The following is a 21,640-nucleotide window of genomic DNA, read 5'->3' as shown; positions in this document are numbered from 1 at the left end:
TAGATAGATAGATAGATAGATAGATAGATAGATAGATAGATAGATAGATAGATAGATAGATAGATAGATAGATAGATAGATAGATAGATAGATAGATAGATAGATAGATACTTTATTAATCCCAAGGGAAATTCAAGTCTGATGCAGTTGCTAATTTTGAATTATGTGGAGAATATCTGGGACACATATTGCCCTCTCCGCTTGTCCAGCTTGGCCTTATTCTTAAATGTTTTACACAAAAGCTCCCAAATGGTAATGCTTTGGTCTCTACTCCGAACTGGTTTAGAAGAGCTTCAGCTGTCGCCAAAGGCCTGAATTATACTCCCTTTCAGCTGCGGACATCACAATGCACAGTTGTTCTTATTATACTACTTTCTGGTCTGCCTAAAGGCCACTTGGAGGATTTGTTCCATTCATGCACAGTCGAGCAGTGTCTATGTATTCTGGGCATGCTCACTACCAAAACAAATCAAAATGGGCAATTCTGGTTTTCCACTGCATCTTCAATTGGTGCCCTTGAAGCATAGACGGAGTAACGTGAAAGTTCACACAGAGCCTCTCGAACCCTGGCAGACACTTTCACACTAAATCTGTCAGGAGTCACAGCAGAAAACTGCATTAACTCAACATCCGCCAAGTCATAGCATCAAGATCAGAATGAATACTAACAAGTGCTGACACCGTACTAATGCTAATCCTGTATGTTAGCTGTGTAACTGAACATATGTCGTTCCTCCGTCCGTCCGTCCGTCAACCCCCCGGACGTTACGGAGCGGACCGAATATTCGTCATTAATAGGGCCCGAATATCCGGAGCCCAGAAACTGCTATTCGGGACAGTCCTACCTGTTACGCGTCCATCGCTCAGCACTCATGAGTTAAGTAACATAAAGCATGTCGCAAACCCCCGCGAGAATCAAAGAACGTAAAGCAGCGTCATGTCGCAAAAACCACAACACGGCGTTTCTTTGCGAAAAATCTCTTTTTTTATTCTTCTTTATTTTCACTTATATAAACTTAGAGTATGCATAGTGACAAGAAAACACTAATACAATCGTCGCAGGCTATTTAATGATATATTTGCTGTAATAATTGATAAAATTTGGTTAGAAACGATAGAAGAGAAATGGCACGAGAGACACTTTTCTATCATTCCCACGATATGTATCGTCATATCGCCCAGCACTAGGTGGTATTGTCAGAATGTTTACTTATATTTCATTAAGAGTAAATACAAACAGAATACTGAATGATAGCAGTCTTTTAAAGGGATTAGTCATGCCAAAATGTGCACTTAAAGTTGTAGTGACTGATATGATTCAGCCCTGATGGAGGCCAGCTACTGGCTGATTCGCTGCATGAAGAACTTTATTGTGGAAAGGCGTAACAGGACTTTGATAACAGAAGTGGCTGAGAGAAGTTTCTAAGAATCTGTTGTCTCATACAGAAGGTCACAGTGTAGACCTGTTTTTGAGGCCATTTCTTAGACATTTTTTTTTACATACTGTCTGTCTTCTTTGAATTATTTCACAAATAATGTTATTAAATCCAATTCAAATTGATTTATTATATTAAATCAAAGAGCATGAAAGTGAGCAATTGACAAGAACAACGCAACTACCAGCCCCAGCTAGAGAAGTTAGATTTGTAAAAAGCTTTTTTGATTTTAAAGGAAAGATTTGATTGACAGGCTTTTTATGTCAGTCTAAAAATATAGTGAATACATTTGAAGAAATTGCACTTAAGTCCCTCATGCTTTCAAAAACCCAGGCAACCAGTCTGACCGATATTTTAATTTCTGCTATTTTTTCTTCTGAAAGTGGACAAAAGCCACAATTTTGACCTTTGCAGAACTACAGCTTCTTAGAAACTTACTGTGTCTTTGGTTGTTCTTAAAGGTGTCTAAAGCTGGGCGCCCGTATAGCTCAACGCGTTGAGCAGGCGACCCATGTACAGAGCTGGTCCCCAACGCAGCTGGCCCGGGTTCGATTCCCACTCACGGCCCTTTGCTGCATGTCTTCCCCTGACTCTTCTCCTGTTTCCTGTCTCGCTCTCCCACTGCACCTATCCAATAAAAGCCGATAAAAGGCCAAAAAAAATAACTTAAAAAAAAAAAAAAGTGTCTAAAGCTATTAGGAAGTACTTTCAAATTATCAGTCAGCCTTAAGTCATTTTAGCATTGCATTGTCTGTTGCACAAGGGCGATGTAAAATGTAAAATTCAAAGATATTAAGAAGTATATTTCCTGAATTCTAATTTTAAAATATAAACAGATTATGCAGATAATTGCAAAGAGCACATTTTATGTCTAGTCTGCTGCAAAAAGACTGCAAGTTTAAATATGTAGTTTACCCTTCAAACACCTTCATGATGAACCGGTTTCTATAGTAAAATGCATACATGTAATGAGAGGCAGGTGGCAGGAAGCAGGAATCCAGGATTGCAGTGCAGCAAAATCCTTTGATGTTTGAAAAATGGCTTCCCTCTACCTTTTCATGATGTCATTTTAAAGATGTTGATGTAGGTTTTTATTTCTGAAAGTGGTGAACACCAGCTGAAAAGAAGCTAAATTATTAAGGGAGTTTTGTTATTGTACTTCAGAAACCATGATGGCCTATGAATCGAATATAATTTTTTTTGTATGTATGTATTTTGTTTCCAAGACAAATATATAAATGTTTGTTTTGTTTATTTATACACTATATGCATAACCAGACAGAGCTTACTCACCTGCTAAGTAGTATTTATGCGTTTCTTACTTTTTTTCTGTGTGCAAAACAGTAGATTGTTAGATGCTATGGTAGACAGAGTACATACATACATACATATATGTGCTCTCAGGTATAATGTCATAACTTTGGTTATTCACTTTGGCTCTTGACTTCTGTGGCAGGTGCTTTGGGAAATGCTCACCCGTGAGATACCCTTCAAAGGCCTGGAAGGCTTACAAGTGGCCTGGCTGGTGGTGGAGAAGAACGAGGTATTTTTCTGCATGATTACATGGATATATAAAGTACTGACCCTCAACTGGAGGATCATTGTTGTCCAGATAAGCAAACCTTCCTTCACTCTGGATCAGTGTTGTGGCTCATGAGCTTATTGTGTGTTGTGGGGAATGATTCATAAGTGCATTTTTATATCATTTTACTTTCATCAGAACTGATGGTGCTGATTGAGGTGAAATATCTTGTTCAAATTTAAAGATTTGTTGAAAAATTACAGTTTCTCACCTTTACATTAGAAGATAGATACCGCTCTCATGTCTGTACGTCAAATATGAAGCTGGAGAAGGAAGACTGTTGGCTTATCTTGACATCTGAGGGCAAACAATGACTGCATGCAAAGCAGAAGGAAAGGTGTGGTTAGACAGGATGCAATTCTCATCTCTCACATCCTCGATTCCTCTCCTCGTGTCTTAGTCACTCCCAGATTAGATGCAAGCGGAGAGGAAAGAGGAGTCGAGGCAACAAGCATTTAACAGTATAAGACATCCTCGCCTCTGAGTTGTCATTTCAAAGTGACGTCAGTTAAATAATGCACAGCTGCGTCATCTGTTCATTGTTTTACTACAGCTGACCGCTGTATGTTATGACAATGTTTGTGAAATTTTACAATATATATTTACTTACATTTGAAAATTCAATTCACAACGTGGCATCATGTGACGAGAATGTCATGCATTTTTATTTTTTATTTAACACACACGCATGCTGTGAAGTAAAAAAGAGATGCACAATGAAATAAATAACTCAAGTGTGACATATTCTGATAGAGTGATATATATTATATTGTACTGCTCCAGACATGGTTTGTATATTCGAGCTGTGTGTTGCCAGATGAAGAAAAGACTTCGATAAAAGACGCATCGAGGACTGACCTGGGAGAAATCCTTCATGATGGTGCACCAAGACTGATTTTTTGGGTCAGGCAGAAGCACGAAGGACACAAGAGATGAGGCTCGAAAAAGTAAAATGAGATGAGTGCAGGGGATCGAGTACAATCAGGAGGAACACTCATACTCGTAGCATCAGCTAACGTCTGTACAGTTGGTGTTCTGACTGTGTGGGGCGAATAAACTCAGATTTAACATGTGATCCAGCAAATTTGAATTTGAAAAATTAACATTTGTGTTGCTGTTTGTCTAAACACAACACGCAATGACTCATTTGTTTTGTCAAATACAGTAAAAAAAAAAAGTAGTTTAAGCGCATCAAATTGCAGTTTTACAAGGTGTATTGTTGGTACCATTTCTCATCAAGGTTGCAAGGAACCAAGAAAACATTGAGGACAAATAGTACATCCGTGTGCTCCTTGGAAAATGGCATTTCCCCAAGTTAGGAAGTGTTTTTTTCTTTCTTTTATGTGCTTTTGAAGGAATGCGGAAACAACACGGTCGCTGCACAGAATGTGTTTTATTTTACTGCTCAGAGCATTTATTGTGTGATAATAAACAGTAAAGGAAGCTTGTTTTCAGGTTTACTGCTGTAAAAAATTTAGTTTTCTAGCTAGTATCAGTCACTTTACATCGGACAGCAACTAACGTTTTCAATTTAAAACCATATTTCAAATTAAATATTAGCAAGAAAATTGTGATGAGAAAAAATCTTTATAATCAGCCAAACATTTACTTTTGTCAGTTGTGTTTCTGCGTGTATAATGGCCACAGTTTGAAAAGGCATTTATCGAAATTTGCAACAAATTTCCAAATTGTTGTTCTGATTTAAAGGGACACAAGGTTCCTGTGAATTTTTCTGTTGAGAATCAATTTTTTTCTGATTCTTCCGACACCTCATGAATGCACTAAAAACCAATCTAGCACTTTCCCTTTTTTTTCAGTCTTGTGCGTAGCATAATTAAGCATATTTAACAGCCAGACATGAGTGGTATTGATCCTCTAACCAGCTCTGAAAAGTGAACAAGTGTGGTTCCAAAATGTTGTAGCAATCCTTTATCTGTCCTGGTCTGTGTGTGTTTCAGAGGTTAACTATTCCTAGTGGCTGTCCTAAATGCTTCGCTGAGCTCATGAGAACGTGCTGGGTGACAGAACCAAAAGTGAGTGACATTAACATGCAAATCTACAGCATATGTACGTTTTTCATTCAAGTCATATACAGAGCAGATGCTTTTATGTGCATGTAGGAACGACCGATGTTCAAGCAGATCCTCTCTACTTTGGAGTCCATGTCTAATGACAGCCAACTTCCTCAACAGTGCAACTCTTTCCTTCACAACAAGGCTGAATGGAGGTAATGTGATCAGCTATTCTCCAGACCCAGCAAACGTATTTATAACTCTTTTTTTCACTAATATACTGCCTCAGTGTAAGGAAATGTGCAACTGTTTCAAAGAATGATGTGGAAATGTAGCTGATGGGGGCCGTGAAATACAAAAAAGGACTTGAGATCGTGCATATAGATCTTTAATAATTACACTGATAGCTACATAAAGACATGAAAACCCCCAAAGAATCATCCATCTGGATATACTTCCTCTCTTTACCCATAAGACCCTAAAAATAATCACCATCTTTTTCAAGTAGAAGTGTTTAATTGGCCTGTATGAGCAGCTGGAGGTTTGGTGGTGTTCAGCACAGCCTGAGTCTCAGCTGTTACTTTATTCTCTGTCTGCCTCTCGGCGGGCCTTGTCTGTGCTCTGAGGTTTTTCCTCAGAAGTTGTGCTGGTGGCATCATGTCCAGGCAGCCATCTGCAGGTGGAGCAGGATGGAGCGAATCTCAGCGCTTGAAAACAGAAAGTGAAAATGTGTGGTGCAGAAAAAGACACATTTTTTTTAAGCCCAACAAGTTTGATACTGTAACATTAACTGGCTGGAAGTGAAAGAGGAAGCTTGTGGTTGATCGGGGCAAGTGGTAGCTCTGTCAGAAATTTTAAAAAATGGTTGTGCATGTTGTTAAGTTGCTTAGATATGTGCACAAACAGCACAGTGCAGGTTATAGGTATTGGGAGAGAGTGTCCATCATTATTGCTTCAGTCATTGGGCTTAAAATGAAAGAATGAAGAGATTGAAGTGCTGACCTTCAGCTTAAAAGCAACATTACTTCAATTTTTGGGGACTTTAAAGGCAGCAGATGAATCTCCTTGATATGTTGAAAGTGCTGAGAAACTATTTTCACATCCTGCCCACACAGAACAACAATCATTTGGAGTAACACCTCATGTGACCTGGTCTATCAAGTTCAGTGTTCCCTCTTTTTTTTTCCCGATTATTTTTTGTCTCTACTAAATTCTAAGGAAGGTATCTGTCTCTGCTAAACTACATAAACAATGAACTTTGTTACTGAGCTTTAAAGCTGCAGGTCATAAATCCAAAACTATGAGCTGAAAGATACTTTAACATACAGCAGATTCAGGTGTTATTTTTCATTTTGTTTGGCCTCTTTCACACTACATGCAGTCATTTCTCAATTGTTAGGACAATGTACAGGTTTAGATATATTTAAAAGGTGTTCACCGTATTAATATAATACCCCTCCATGCTCTCATACTGAAGATTATAAAGTTAATACTATTTAAATGTGAAACATCACTACCTAGACGTCACAGTTATTATGTGCTAATACTGTCTATATACAACTACAATGTAAATTTTACTGCATAGATGGATAAAGCAGCAGCTCTGAGAGTGTTTCAGCCTATTTCAGTGGTTGTTCCATCTTGCAAATCCTTGTTCTTGTAACTTGTTTGATGTAAAACAATCATGCGAATATGACGTTTATCTAAATACACAGATATGAGCCATGTGAAATTGAGTTAGAATGTGCAAATATGTGGCATAAATGTCAGAGAAGGTTTTTCAGGAAAACTGAAAGCAAAAGAAAACTTTATGTGGAAGACGGAGAGGAAATAGTTTGAAGTGCTTCAGGGTGGAGGATTGGGAGGACTGGGAGGACTGGGAGGACTGGGAGGAGTGAGGCTGGGCCTTCCTGCCGGGGCTGCTTGTATTCATGAAAACAGTGTGGGAACTAAGTTTTTTTTAGGGGGCTGAAGTTCAGCAGGGATCTCAACAATATCACTGTGCAGCTCCACCTGCTGGGCAAAACTAACCTCCCCATTATGATGAGAGCATTAGACACTGTCCTGTAACTGGAATTCAAAATGTTGGACACAGATTCATCACTTTCTGACTGGAAGGCATCGCTGAGTTGTTTAAACCAGAGATTTGTTTAGGTTTACTTTCTTAAATGCCACTGCATTGGGCAGTTGGGCATCTCAATGGATTCTGAGATAAGAATAAAGTAAAATGTCACATTAACAATAATTGATGTACATAAGGTGCTAAAATGGTTCAGAGGTGCAAAGTGACTATACACGAATAGAAAATAGGGAATTAAACTGGATGTGTTGGAGTTAAGGCACATCATTTAGCCTCATGTTGCGCTAAATGACACATTCCTTCATTCCTCTGTGCAGTACGTTATTATCATGTGTGATATTACTTTACTACCTCAGAATTATTCCCAATATTACTGCGTACTTTTCGGTTCTAGTCTTAGAATCTAGATCTTTTAGCCTACGTATTTTGTGTCTCATCTTACATCTGAACTGAGTGTGTGTTAATCTGCTGAAAATAGTTCCCATCAAATGTGCTACGGACTCCTGTAAGAAAAATGCAGCTATTCTGGTAAATCAGATAAAGAACTGACAGACTGCAGGGAAGTTGGAAAATAAAAGGAGGTTGTATAAATGTGTCTGGTATTCATCTCACATATAACTGCAAGAACGATGTAGAATAACGGCGGCTTTAAACGTTGACATTGTTCTGTTGCTGCGTGCCGAAGGTGTGAGATTGAAGCTACACTTGAGAGACTTAAGAAGCTGGAGAGAGACCTGAGCACCAAAGAGCAGGAGCTGAAGGAGCGAGAGCGGCGTCTAAAGATGTGGGAGCGCAAACTCATCGAGCAGTCCAACAGCCCGGTGAGTTCCTCATTATCCCCTCTTCACTTTGGTCCATCCTCACCTTCCGGACAGACGCCTCACATCGTCGAGTGGCCACGGCAGCAGCTTGTTCCCGTCTGTATCTCCTGGTTTTCTCACTCGCCTCAAGAGAAGGACAGAATTCCTCTTCACCTTTTGTGAGGTGAAGTGGAAATGGGAACTGAGTGAAATGAAAATAAAATGAGAGAAACAGGGGAGCACATTGTGAAACATTACAGCAGTAGACACTAGTGGCAGTGCTGCATTTACATGTATATGCAGTGTCGTGTGAATGGGTGCTGAATGAGAATATTTGCATCACGATGAGGAAGAATTTCTATTGGGATGTAAACATCCAGTCTCTGACGTGCAGTTTGCAGCTGTACTGTTTTCCTCTGTTTGTCTACGTTGTGTTCTTTCTGCAAACACGGCTTTGGGCTGAAACTAATACTTGATTTTTTATTGCTGACTGATCTGTTTATTGTTTCCTTAATTAAATTTTTATGTCACAGTGCAGTGGAAGTGCATGCTACTATTTCCTACAGCCCTACAGGTGACGGTTTAGTCATTTCATCTGTCCAGAATCATATTTGACAAAGAAAAGCATCAAATCTTCACTAAAACTAGCACATTTTGAACATTTTTACGTGCATTTGAATGATTATCAAAATATTTTTGGGCTAATTTATCCAACAGGTTGACTAATCATTTGAATTCTGTTGAAATTCTGGTATTTCTGTGAGGACAGTGGAACCTCAATCATGTACAGTCTGTGTAGATATATTTGAGGACTCCATGCACACACTGAAAACTTAGTTTCTATATTTGGCTTTTAAAGAGTCAGTGAAACCCTTCAATCAACTGTATTCCTGTGTTTCTTTTCTATACGTATTCTGTTTAATATTCCTGCACTTACTCTACCTTAAACTGCCCTTAAAAATCTTGTTTCTTAAAAAAAAAATCATCTTATCTAGAGTTAAATTTCTAAACATCTCTGATTGACACTTTATTTGTGCTTTGAAACTGATTATTTCCTTCCTTTTCTGTTCTGTCCTCTCCTGTTTTTCTTGTTCTCTCACTTGTTTCGGCCTCTCAGCTCTTCTTCCCTGTGGCTAAAAAGATAAGCACTAAGTCGTTCTATCAGTCTCAGACGGAGGAATCAAACAGTTCGCAGATGTCGTGTCAGATCACAACCTCCGGTAACGAGGAGGTGAATCTGCAGTCGGTGATGAAAGGCTTTGAGGACGTGTTTTCTTTGGACTTTGTCCGGCCTGTCCTGCACTCTGGCATGCAGGTCAACATGTGCGCCAAGCAGAACTCTTCCAGGTCGAGCTGTGTCAGAGAAGGACACAAAATCAACATGGCTCTGGGAAGGAGGCACTTTCCTTGGTCTGATGGCAGTGAATAAACCTCTCTGATGCTCGGTGTTGCAGCAGCTGCATCTGTCACACACTGTGATCTCACTTAATGCATTCTTGGTGTTATGGAAGCACTGTATGAATCGCTGGCCAAGCCATGTTGCTAGTTATTAACCATGAATTGATTAATTATCACTGTGTCATATAAAACACTATATTTCTCCTGCTTTGTAAGCCATATTCACAATGTACATTCAGTAATTGCGCCATGCAGCACAGGAACATAGTCACAATTATAGAATATATTTGAAACCCTCCACCTGTGGATATTATGGATGTCATTTACTGTATGCCTAATGTTCTGGATGTATAGTGCCATGCTGTGAAGAAAGAGCCATGTGAGCCAGTTGCTTAGAGAAGGCCAGGCTTTTATGATGAAGTGACATTTTGCTGACATTAAGATTGGCCAATTTGTTCTGGATGTGGTGGAGTGCAGTTGTTGAGACGTAGTCTCTTACCAGGATGAGAAAGTACATGTTTTTTCCTCTGACTGACCCAGGTTCAAAACAGTAGGAGAGGGACTTTGCTGTGTGACTGTCAGCTTCATTCGCTCATTTTACATTTTACTTTTCAGAACAGGCTTCCTCCCAAAGCTTAAAAAGATTTAATTTTCCACCAGAGAATTTGCTGTATAGATTGTAATAGAATAATTTTCTCCTATTGAATGTTTTTACATACAGTCTCACACCATATGGTGCCGCTGAATATCAGCCTCAGGACCTGATCTTTACAGTAGAGAAAATCGTATTAGCATTAGTGTTCACTTAGGTATTATGCTTCATCTGGGGAAGGACATGCTTCCTTGAGCATAGCCCATTAAATTGTCCCCTTCGCTTGTTATAATCAGTCAGTCTCATGAGGATGTAATCCTCTGTATTCCTGTGTTGTTGCTTGTTAGTTTCCTGCCATGAGCTAATACCCCTGTTCAAACACTGCTTATACTCTTGTGCCATCAAGCCCTCGACATATTTAGACTAGAAATAACAATTAGGACAGATTCTTTCCAGTATTTGCATTTCTCTGTGTGAAATCCAGAGACAATCCTGAAACATTACAGCTCCAAACGTATTTCCTCAAACTTCCACTAAAGTAATCCTACTTCTCTTTCCTTGATGTGATTTATTTTCTTGCATGTTTCATTGTTTTGTTCATAAATCTGCTTTTTAAAAACAAACAAACAAAAAACAAGTTTCTCCTCATCTTTCTCTCTTAATCCTTTTTATTACTTTCTACAGCTGAACTCAGTGACTACAGAGCAAATATCGTGGCTTGAGAATTATGTTGTATTGCTGCTATTATCTAACTGTTTATGATAGAAGATAGAGCAGAGCATGAATGATAAGATTCTAATAAAACTGTAAAATATATTGCTTTACTAGGTGTCTTTGTTGGATGTTTTCTTGTGACATTAACTTCATACCACGTTTTAACTGCAAGTATTCATGGCCTGGTTACCCATCATCCACTTAGTCCACATGGGGGCAGAATTGTGTGAACTAAACCCAACTCAAAGTCACTTCTTTCCTGCAGATTCCACACACAAATCCTAAACACAAAAACTGTGTTCCCATTTTACATTTGAGACGAAGGTGCCTTTTTTCAGCTGCACGCTGTGGAAGTTAATATAAGACGCATGACTGCTCATTTGTGAAGTACAATATGCTTTTAGGAAGTGACACTAAGTCACGCTACTGAGACTTCGGCATTGGCGTAGTGTTTTTGAATGTATTTACTACTGAACTGCATTACTGGAGGAGGCGGAAAAGCGCTGTAGGGCTGAGTGGCTTTATGAGGCACGAGCAGACTGCGCTGAAATGTATGGCAGCGACCGTCGCCTGAGAGCGGCATTTAGTTCCTAATCTGAGCTGCTACAGGATGTCATGGGAAGAAGACAGTGAATGGGGATTACTCATTCATTTAGTCATCTTTTCTCCAATTTTCCATTGCATTATTTCTGTCATTACACACCAGTCTCATGAACACAATGATGAAATCTCTATTTTGGCTGGCAAGTTTCTGCCTGATTGCATTTAATGAGCAATAAATGATATTTTTTTCATTCAAAAAGATCACGTTAGGTCAGTCAGATGGAGATTTTTGTTTGATACAGACCATTAGGGGTAAGTCTTCTTAATCGTACGGCAGCACAATAACTGAAAAAGTAATGGTTTCAAAGCAGGGAAAATATAGCTATTTTCCATTTTGATAACATTCACTTAAGTCTTGTGAGTTTTACTTTTAAGATCTGTCATAAATAAACACACAGGATGTCTGTATCCATCCAGATTCTGTTGCTTCTATTTATTTTTGTGCTTCTTTGCAGTTGCTGCCCACCCTTGACATATATACCTGGACAGAAGAGCATGTGGTCAGTGTCACTAAATGTATTGATTTTCATATTCATGCAGCATGATTGCATCTCTGTTAAAACTAATATATCACCGTTTTATTTCTTCAGTATTTCTGGATGCAGCAAATATTTGGTGCAGGTTTGTTCATCATTTACTCTCTGAGCAGTTCGGATAATGTTAAATCAGACTCTTCATTTGTGCACTCTGCTTCAAAAATTGCTCCTTTCCTTTTCTATGTTAGGTGATGTTTCATGTGGCATGCAGTTCTACGCTGACCTGTTTAAAGAAAATCACATCACCGGAAAAAGGTTGCTGTTACTCACCGAAAACGACATGCGAGACATGGGGGTCAAATCCAAAGGTCACGTCATGCACCTTAAGGCAAGACACAGTCAACCATTAACCACCACGTATATTTTTAACCCACGTTTACAGGAGAAGATCTGAGCTGAATGATATTTGATATTAAAGAGAGTTTTCTCCTTGGCAGGGTGAAATCGAAAAGCTTGCTCACGATTACCTTGGGTTTGTGCACTTCCCACCACTGTTGAAGGTATGAAGTAGCTTCTTTTTTTTCCTCGAGAAGTGTTGTTTTCTGTGCACATTTGGGCCTACACCCTCTTTCTTCCTAAGGACGAGCTGGAAAAGGAGGTGGAAAGCAGCAAAACTGTAAATCTGGAGCTGGTGTTTGGGTACCACTGGAAGCCAGGAACGGGAAACTCTGTAAGTTTGTAAAGAAACACGCTCAAACAGACATATTCTGCAGCTGCGAGCATCTGATGTGGCTCCTCATGGGCTCTGTGAAGCCAAAAATTAATGAATATCACAAAGAAACGCTGTGTGTACTTTAAACATTTTGCCGATAATTGATAGTTTCTAAGGAGCTGCACAGAATCACATTTTTTCCATGAGTGAATCGGCCCTGCTGCAACTGAAGCTGTTTGTTCTGAGGATTCATGATGGCGGCTGTTATGCTGACCATTGAAGACATCACTAGACATGTATTAAACCAGACAAATAAACATTTCATTCTCAGCCATGTACCACATCCACCTCGACTTGCTCACAGCCCTTTGTTAGGGTCTCAAACTGTGGAGAAAGGGTGGCTCTTCACTTGCTGTTTGAATTTAATCAAAAATAGCCCATTTAGCCAGAAGTCATTTTCTTTTAAAAGGCAAACGTTATTTAATCTTTCAGCTGTTCATTGTCCCATCATAAATAGTCCTCTTTCAGTGTGTTCGGCAGGGCTGAAACGAGCCTGCTAATTGCCTCCCATTTCTTCTGACATGTGGTGGTTTAGTGGGTAGAAAACACAGCAGGGAGAAGGAAACAGGAGGCTGAGAAAATGAGAGCTAATTATTTTCCCCTGCCTGGTGTCAGGTTCCGTGTCAGCCTTGTTTTTACAAACTGGAAGGTTTTTTGCACTAAATAAAACAAACCCGCACTGCATTTTTTTCTTCGCCCCTCTTTGCTGGCGATGTCATGGAAGCAGCTGCACTTCTCAAAGACAAAATGAGGGCCTGCGATTGTGCGGCCACCATCTGACAGCCACTGAGGGTCCCCTACTAATGAGGATATCACCGTGCAGCCAAGTGAAAGGTGCTGAATTATGTATGAGTTGTCATTAGACGCACTCGGGTCCTAGGCATCATTACCAGACATTGTTTCTGCTGGAGTGATTAGACTAGCATAGACCTGGGAGCCCCGGTGCGACCGTCCAGGGCCGACACCAGGCCAGCGCAGGGCCACTGGTGTGTTTCTGAGCCAGAGGCTTGCTGCAGCTTCCCCTTTGAGTCGCTTCCATCCCCCGGGGACGATGAAGGAGAGGGCGAAGGCTTCTCAGACGAGTGTGTTAGTGCCACTCCTCTGATGTCTTTCTCTGTGATCACTACACAATGGATTGGCCTGTGCCATGAACCCTGTGTGGTTAAGCAGTGACCTGTGGCTTCGCGGCCAGCTTTTAGGGATTGGCAGAATCATTACTGCGTCGTCAGCATTCAGCATGCAGAAGAAGTGGGCTGGGGAATTGCTCAGATTTGTGCCTCCCAGTTTGATCTGCACCGTCTGCAGCAGTTCATGAGAAAAAGAAGGTTTTTACCTCCATCACCTAAAATCATCCAGTTTTCTGTGCCAACAAATTATTCCAGGATTCTACTGAAAACACATTTAATATTTTGAATTTACAATGTCTACATACATACATACATTTGTAACTGTTTTTCTCTTTTGTAGTGTTTTTATAAAATTGTCATTATTGTCATTGCAATGTTGAGGCATTAATCCAATAAGGTGAATAACTGGTTTCCATCAAGATCAGTTTCTTAAATAAGGTTTACCCATCTTTAGACATTGTATATAAATAGCATTTAATAAAATATCTCCTTTTGCGATTTATCTGTAAAAGTTTGAGGTTATATTTTCTGTCCTCGTCCACAATAGGAAGCGTTGTGGCCTCAGTAACTTGCCACTGCCATTAAACTACCTGTAGGTTGTGCTGTTGGTTTATATACAAGATTAACTAAATTCTCCACACAGAATAGTGCAATTATAAACTTTTTCATGCATCCATGTTGTTTCTGAGTGCACCAGACCAGATCTACATTATCTCACCGTTAACTCTTTTCTCTCAAGGATTGCAAATGGAAAATGTACATGGAACTTGACGGAGATGACGTTGCCGTCGCTTACATCAAAGATGTCATCTTTAATCCCAACCGGCAGGATGTGGAAACTCTGCGGATGACAAAGGTGTTGTCAGAAACATCTAATAGTTTACATGTTTTAATCAGTGATGAATGTAGTTTTGACTGGTTGCATTTTACCCACAATATTGTTGTATCGTGGTTGTAATGGACTAATTTTTAATGAACTAATGTTATTACAATGCAGCCACCTTTTGTAATGGACAAATGGATTGTTGGATTACAACAGAACCAGAGAGTCGACTACACAGTCAATTATGAGGTGAGTCATTTCAGCCGCTGTATTATTCACATCACAAAACAATGCAGACGTACACGTTGCCCATTTGAAATACGCTACATTTGAAAATGCATCAGAGGAACACACAGAACCCCGTGTGACAACTTCATACTAAATATCACTAAACCCTCCTTTATTTTCCCTGGACTCTTCAGAATGATGTCAAGTCACCAAAGTCTACTAAACACAGCTGCCTGGTGACGTGGAGCATCAGTGGTGGACAAGATGAGATCAAGACTGTGGAGCTGGTCATTGGAACAACACCAGCTGACAATGACTGGAACCCCAGGAACAGATCAAACTCTGGTACTTGTGTTATTTATAGTTGTCTAATAAAACTGTTCTTGATGAATTCAGTGGATAAGGGTGATATACACATCTTCTGTTTTAGATATTGATCCAGAATGGATGTACGGCGTGAAGCTAAAGCAGATGATGACCCAGAAATCGCTGCCGGCGTCTACTCCTCTGTCTAGCTCCGAAGCCCGCACTCTTCCTCAGTTCCTGTCTGCACATGAAAGCCAAGTGTCTTCTTATGCTGCAGCTGTGCGTCGCTCTCCAAGCCGCAACCACACATCTCCCTGGAATGACTCGCGCAGCTCCTCGCCAACCGCCAGCCTGTCGGCCAAACTGTCGCCGCTCCATCTGGGGTCAAAGGGCAGCAGTCCCTCCAGCACCACGTCGGAGAGCACCTTGGAGAGGGATCGGCCGCTCAGTGCCGGAGCGTTGTACGACTACCGCAGAAACACTTACTTTGGCAACACATTAACTGTAGGAGGTGGTCAGGGGAGAGGGACGGGTAGTAGAGGTAACCATATTCATAATAAAACCAGCAAAACCTCACGACAGCCAGGGAGGCCGCGGTCCAGCAGTTACAGTGTCACACCACAGAACCTCCCACCAATGATACCGGGGATATTGTCTGTGACAGCACACCTCAATGAGGAAAAAGAGGCGGCGAAAGCCAGCGATGGAGGGTGGATCAAAGTGGAGCGTCAGAAAAGATTACCACGCCAGGACCATAAACAAGTCAGAGGTCGAGGGAGGAGAGGGGGCAGGGGAGGGCGTGGTGCTGGTGGAAGAACTTAATGTGGGACACACATGAACTGACAGCTTATTGTACGATGAACATGTCATGCACTAAGAAGGTTTTAGATTTGAATTGTCTACCTGCATGCTTAAAAGGGAACTACATATTGTAAGAGAACTACACTCCTTTCTATGATGTAAATATGTGCAAGACAATAAAGTGCCGCTTGTTTGTTTTTTTTTTCAAATGGTTCATTTAATTAATGTAAATGAGCCTATATGCTCAGGATGTATTTATTATTATCATTATAAAAACGGACAATTTGGTTTGTTCGTTTTTTCATCTGTTAAATAGCAAGTGGCTTCGACTGGTGTGACTACAATTAAAAATATGATGCTATTTATCAGCATACTCTCTCACAAGACAAACCCAAGATTACTTTAAAAAACACTCTGTTCTTCTCATCCATATTTTCTGAATTGCCTCTTAAGTGTGTCTGTTTCTGTATTTTGGGCACAGGTATATTACCGATTCAGAAGTGTGGCGCACCCCACCTCAGTCTTGATATGTTCTCCTTGGTGCTTAAATCATGTTCACATCCTGCTGTTCACAGAATGATGTCGCCCTGTTTTTCTCTCATCTCAATTGTGCTGCAGTTTGTAGTCTCCGCTTCCCCTGATATTCCCTTTTTTGTTCAGCTTTATTAAATTGCAACTTTCGTATTTTCCTGTCTCAGTGCCTCCTTTGTCAGAAGAATCTTCGTTATGATTTCTTTCCAAAAAACTAATATAATGCTACTTTAATGTTCATATGAACACAGCTGAATATATTTTACTTAATGCATTGTCTGTTAAGAGGTGAAATTTAAGGCTTTGCTTCAGAGTAAACAAATTTTGATTTGGTTAGAATGTTGGAAAGGAATCAACGGTTTACCCGCCTTGTATGCAAATTAACAAAAAAATTCGCGCCGCCATAAAGTCCATGGAAGATACATATAATGAAAACAAATAATTTCTTAGTGAATAACTTCTGACTGTTCTGACAAATGCGAGAGATAATAATAATGTTAATAGTGAGTTTTGGTTCTACGTTTGGCGTCTTTTGTGTCACAGAAAGTCTGCCTTGTCGTTGAACTATATAATTTAGTTTTATGCTGCTGCCAGGACCTGGCGGTGGCGCGCGAAATGAACGGAGTGTGAAGCTGCTGCAGGTCCTACTTTGTTCACTGCAGAGCTGCTGCTGCACGCAGAGTTTGTGTGGGACGACTTTAAAAGGAAAAGAAAAAAAAGATGCCTATCACCCGCTCCAAGGTAAGAAAAGAAGCCCGACAATTTTAGCTCAAATTCAGCATTTTACAGTGTTGTGTTCTGCTAAGTTTTTGATAGTTAAACAGCTTAATAGTGTTAGTTAGGTTACAACTTTAAGTTTGATCTAAAAGTTAGCTAACATTACTCCAAGTTTGCTGGCTTTAAATATTAAAACACGTCGCTTTAACTTGCAAAACTCGACGTTATAATCCATCACTTTGTGTCATACTAACATAATTAACGGTAATATTAGCTTAAGTTGCACCTTTACTATCACGACCCAGTTACCTACAATTGTTAGCTTTGTGCTCAGGGGTGTGTCCCTCCATAAACTTCAGCTAAAACATTAATCCATAACGCCACTGAGTAATAATTAACTTTAACAAACAAACACTAGTACAAATAAAGCTATTTTTAAACAGAAGACCAAACAAAAAGGGATTTCAGGCTTTAAACATGAACGTTTGCTTACTTAGCTCTTAAGGAAACAAACACTAGTACAAATAAAGTTATTTTTAAACAGAAGACCAAACCAAAAGGGATTTCAGGCTTTAAACATGAACGTTTGCTTAGTTAGCTCTTAAGGAAACAAACACTAGTACAAATAAAGTTATTTTTAAACAGAAGACCAAACAAAAAGGGATTTCAGGCTTTAAACATGAACGTTTGCTTAGTTAGCTCTTAAGGAAACCTTTTTTAAAGTGAAGTTTGGGGTTTAAGCGTGTTTTTTTTTTTTTGCATGATGGTTCCCTGCAGCCCAATCAAAATCCATTAGAGGGATTGCAATAAAGACCATTTTTTTTAAACAATACACTATTGATGGAGATGTGATTAATAATAAACCATTTACAACCAGAGAGTTACTGAGTGCAGACACAGTTCTTCCTCACTGGCAGCTGCTTGTGTTTTCTGATCGTACCTGTTGTCCTGTCCAGAAGCTGGCCGTCCAGCCTGCGTCCACCAGGATGAGTCTGAGGAGCTTCCGCAGCGTCCCTCTGGTTCCCATGGAGACGTCCTCCTCTTCCTCTGATGACAGCTGCGACAGCTTCGGCTCAGACGGAGGCTTTGCAAATACGGTAAAAAGAAAATTCTAAGTTTCGCAATGAATATAATCCAGTTAGGTGGTTGTGACCGAGGAGACGCTTAGCAGCACCATCTGCAACTAATGTTTGTGTCTTCAGAGGAGCATAAGACAGACGAGGAGGACGGCGGAGAAAGCAAAGGTGTTTGAGGCCACATCAGAGGAGGATACATGCAGCGGGTTTGAGGAGAATGTGATCAGCAGTCGGATAAAAGCCATGGTAAGTTGTCAGGAAAAATATGATCGCAAAACACCTCTAAACTTTATCAGACAACAAAAAGGTTTCGACTAACTGTTAATTGTTTCTCATTTCAGAAAGTAGTCGCTGAGCCTCCAAGACAAGGCCGCAGGTCGAACGTCCTGAAGGTTGCCATGACGTTTCCTTCCAAAAAGGCGGAGAGGAAGAGGCCTGCATCTGAACCACTGCCTCAACCTGAAGCTCAGGAGTCCGACTCTGAGGAGGAGAACTTCATGAGCAAGAGAGCCCTGAACATTAAGGAGAACAAAGCAATGGTACTAGGATTAAATACTTGATAGTGAAACCTTAGCATTGTCTGGAACTGCATATTGTGTCATATCTACTCGTTCACTGATAATTGATTTATTTTTTAGCTGGCAAAGCTCATGGCAGAGCTGGACAAAGTGCCTGGACTCTTCCCAGGGAGACAAATATCGAAGTCGGCATCAACTACGGTATTGTAACCTCATGTTGTTTCATATTTACTATCGCACATGGCTGCGTCATGTTGTATTAATGCTTACTTTTTGCACCTTTCAGCCCCAAAGGGCACCTAGGCAGTCCGTGGGAACCCCAAGAGCCCGTAGGAGGTCCTCAAGGCATTTGTCTCGACCCCACACACGGTCTCGCTCGCTGGTGGACGGACCCCCGAGCCCGACCCCAGAGGAAGAACCTGAGGACAAGTTCAGTTTGGTTCGCAAGAGCCGCTACTTTGAGGAATATGATGAACCTGTAAGTCAAACTCAGCAGTAAATGTTACTAAATACGGCAAATATGTGGGCATCATTCAGCTTCTACTTAACCACCTTTTGTTTTTCATGAACAGCCCCGTCGCCGCTCCTTCAACGGCACCAAGGCCATCCCTCATGTGGTGCGTCCGGTGGAGGACATCACAGAAGCAGAGCTGCAAAGAATCTGCACCAATGTGCGGGAGAAAGTCTACAACAGCTCCACTGTAGGTCTCACTTTCATAGAAGAATAGAACAGAATGGGCTTTATTGTCATTATACAGTGTACAATGAGATTGGAGCGCTTGTCCTTTTCAGTGCTAACACAGCAGAAGGTGCAAGATAAAAGTCTTAAAAATCTTAAAGGTAGTGCAAACAGTCTCTGTTAACAAATATACAATATAAATGCCACAAACAATAAATGTCTTAAAAATACATGAGACTTGTAAAGAAAAATAATGTATTGCACTGTAAAAAAGTGTGTTGCTCACTTTGGTATGAGTGTATTGCATGGGGTGAGTGGATATGAGGTAGTATAATTCTGAAAACGGCTGCATTTCACAGTAAAGCTCAGAGACAAAGTGGCAACAATTTTCTTCTTTTGTGGCATATTTTCAGGGATCCACTTGCCACCAGTGCCGCCAAAAGACGACCGACACCAAAACGAACTGCCGTAACCCTGAGTGTCAAGGCGTGAGGGGTCAGTTCTGTGGTCCGTGTCTCCGTAACCGCTATGGAGAGGAGGTCCGGGACGCTCTGCTGAATCCAGTGAGTATCTAAATACACAAGATTGTTTGCATTTGACGATGTCTGCGTCAGGAAGCTAACTCATTTCATCCTCGCTGTCCTCGGCAGGACTGGCAGTGTCCGCCGTGCAGAGGGATCTGTAACTGCAGCTTCTGTCGGGCCCGAGAAGGTCGCTGCGCTACGGGAGTGTTGGTTTATCTCGCTAAATACCACGGCTATGACAACGTGCACGCCTACCTGAAAAGGTGACTGCTGTCTTATGTGGACTGAGTTTTTTAAATGTATTCATTACAGTGTATTAACGCAGATTGTGCTTCTTTTGTCTGCAGCTTGAAGAAGGAGCTGGAGGAGAGCAGCAAGTGAAAGAAGCTGCTCCTGATGATCCTGGACCTGACTGTCCACTTTGACACACACAGTTGAAACATCTTTGATGTTTAAAGCATTTTACCGTAATGCTTACTGTTCCTTTGTGTTAAATTTCATATTTTTTGAACGTTGACTGATAAACAGAGGAGGCACAGTTCTCTCTACTTGTGTTTTTTTGTTCTACCACATATTTTTTTACTGTCTGTTCTGAAGAGTTGAGATCTTACTTTAACACTGGTTGCTTGAGCAACTGCACTCTCAGCGTTAAGATGACTGCCTCATCCTAACATGTACATAAATGTTGAGGTTTTTATAGCTGTACCTGCTAAAAGAAAACTTTAGGCTTGTTTAGATGATCTACTGTGTTTTACATTGTTTTAAATGTACTGCTTTTCTACTGCCCACTTGGATATGAATTGGCCTCCAAAGGATCCATCTTTGTTTGTGCCTTTTTTTTTTTTTTTGTAGTTGCAAATTTATGCTTGTGTTTTGACAAGTTGTTTATCCTTTTGGTATAAAAAAAAAGCTTTACTTGGGATGTCCTGTAGAAATGGCCCAGTGATCTGCCTGCTATGGGGAGGTGCAGGTGGAAAGGGCAAAGACTGAGGTCCACTGCTTCTCCCTTCGAAGCCGAGAGGAACCGTGTGATATACTACAGCGCCTGGTTAAATATCCTTCATTAGATAACTGTCACTAATGGTGTGGAAACAATTAGCACACTCTAATGGGAATCTCATACCTGTAAATCATTTTATCCTGTTAAAGCACATTCTCGCTCTGCTCCAGTCTCTTTGGCTCATTTTCTGCCTTACACTGTTAAGTAGGAATGGTTGAAGGTGCCACTGAAGTGGCAATAGAGTTATGGCCTGCATTTTCTGTTCAGAAGTGTCATACTCTGCACAAAATGACATGGAATTAACCTTTGTGCCGTTCATCTCTGCAATGTACTTCATTTGACCTGCGCTAGGAAATACTCTGATTATATGATACAGTTTGAAAATAATCAACGGTTGAGCTTTCTTCTTTACTGTAATGGCAGGTGGAGGTTATCTGGCTGCTGCTTCTACTTATCAGGCTGTGCAACCTTAACAGGAAGAGTAATGCTGAACTGTCGAAGGGGATCTCTGTTAATGGCGATGCTTGCTTTGCGTTAACTGTACATTTTCATTAAAGCGTTAATCACTACCGAATCATGTCAATAGTTGTTGTTTTTTTTTTTTTTTTAAACTTGACCATCAAACCATCCAGGAGACAGGCAGCTGTAATTACTGTTATCGAAACATGGAGAAATCCTGAATGGTTGTGGTGACTGAAGATGTGAAGGACGGAGGTTCATCTGTTTTATCACAGTTGGCTTTATGTACAATCGGGGTTTATGGTAAGTTTTCTTTCCTTCAGAGTAAAACTAACAAAGCTGACATTATCCTACGGGGCTGTCACAACCGCTGCATGGTGAGGAGG

General features: G+C 40.6%; 2 protein-coding genes across 5 annotated transcripts in view; both read left to right on the top strand.

Moving 5' to 3' along the window:
* Positions 1–16,434, top strand: part of map3k20a (mitogen-activated protein kinase kinase kinase 20a) — a 28,755-nt gene extending 12,321 nt beyond the window's left edge. For 2 of the 3 annotated variants that reach the window (XM_023279275.3, XM_035952390.2), the window contains exons 8-20: positions 2,893–2,979; positions 4,977–5,051; positions 5,139–5,245; positions 7,796–7,931; positions 11,673–11,717; positions 11,808–11,838; positions 11,942–12,081; positions 12,191–12,253; positions 12,334–12,423; positions 14,332–14,448; positions 14,590–14,664; positions 14,838–14,988; positions 15,074–16,434. In XM_023279275.3, coding sequence (XP_023135043.2) covers positions 2,893–2,979; positions 4,977–5,051; positions 5,139–5,245; positions 7,796–7,931; positions 11,673–11,717; positions 11,808–11,838; positions 11,942–12,081; positions 12,191–12,253; positions 12,334–12,423; positions 14,332–14,448; positions 14,590–14,664; positions 14,838–14,988; positions 15,074–15,771 — 1,815 coding nt within the window. In that variant the 3' untranslated portion in view covers positions 15,772–16,434. Of the gene's footprint in view, positions 1–2,892; positions 2,980–4,976; positions 5,052–5,138; positions 5,246–7,795; positions 7,932–9,027; positions 10,717–11,672; positions 11,718–11,807; positions 11,839–11,941; positions 12,082–12,190; positions 12,254–12,333; positions 12,424–14,331; positions 14,449–14,589; positions 14,665–14,837; positions 14,989–15,073 lie in introns of those variants that run through there. The other variant, XM_023279276.3, reaches the window with a different exon arrangement.
* A 439-nt stretch (positions 16,435–16,873) lies between these two features.
* On the top strand, positions 16,874–21,369 carry cdca7a (cell division cycle associated 7a). 2 transcript variants are annotated; one of them, XM_023279284.3, is made up of 10 exons: positions 16,874–17,022; positions 17,955–18,095; positions 18,201–18,320; positions 18,416–18,613; positions 18,713–18,793; positions 18,879–19,070; positions 19,165–19,293; positions 19,685–19,834; positions 19,922–20,058; positions 20,143–21,369. In XM_023279284.3, the coding sequence occupies exons 1-10, from the start codon at positions 17,002–17,004 to the stop codon at positions 20,174–20,176; spliced, it is 1,203 nt and encodes a 400-aa protein (XP_023135052.1). In that variant the 5' UTR covers positions 16,874–17,001; the 3' UTR covers positions 20,177–21,369. The 2 variants fall into 2 exon arrangements, with proteins under 2 accessions (XP_023135052.1, XP_023135053.1); XM_023279285.3 differs by having other exon boundaries at positions 16,941–17,022; positions 17,958–18,095.
* Positions 21,370–21,640: the final 271 nt, after the last annotated feature.

Source organism: Amphiprion ocellaris, chromosome 11, assembly GCF_022539595.1.
Source record: "Amphiprion ocellaris isolate individual 3 ecotype Okinawa chromosome 11, ASM2253959v1, whole genome shotgun sequence".
NCBI classification, from domain to species: domain Eukaryota; kingdom Metazoa; phylum Chordata; class Actinopteri; family Pomacentridae; genus Amphiprion; species Amphiprion ocellaris.
Note: the sequence above shows the minus strand (reverse complement) of the source record. Positions and strands in the feature narration are given on the sequence as shown.

What these genes read in the sequence shown, in the direction of transcription:
- cdca7a (XM_023279284.3), top strand. Translation starts at nt 17,002, where the DNA reads ATGCCTATCACCCGCTCCAAG. An exon ending in ACGGAGGCTTTGCAAATACG is followed by an intron (nt 18,096 to 18,200) that starts GTAAAAAGAAAA and finishes TTGTGTCTTCAG; the next exon opens with AGGAGCATAAGACAGACGAG. An exon ending in CGAAGTCGGCATCAACTACG is followed by an intron (nt 18,794 to 18,878) that starts GTATTGTAACCT and finishes TGCACCTTTCAG; the next exon opens with CCCCAAAGGGCACCTAGGCA.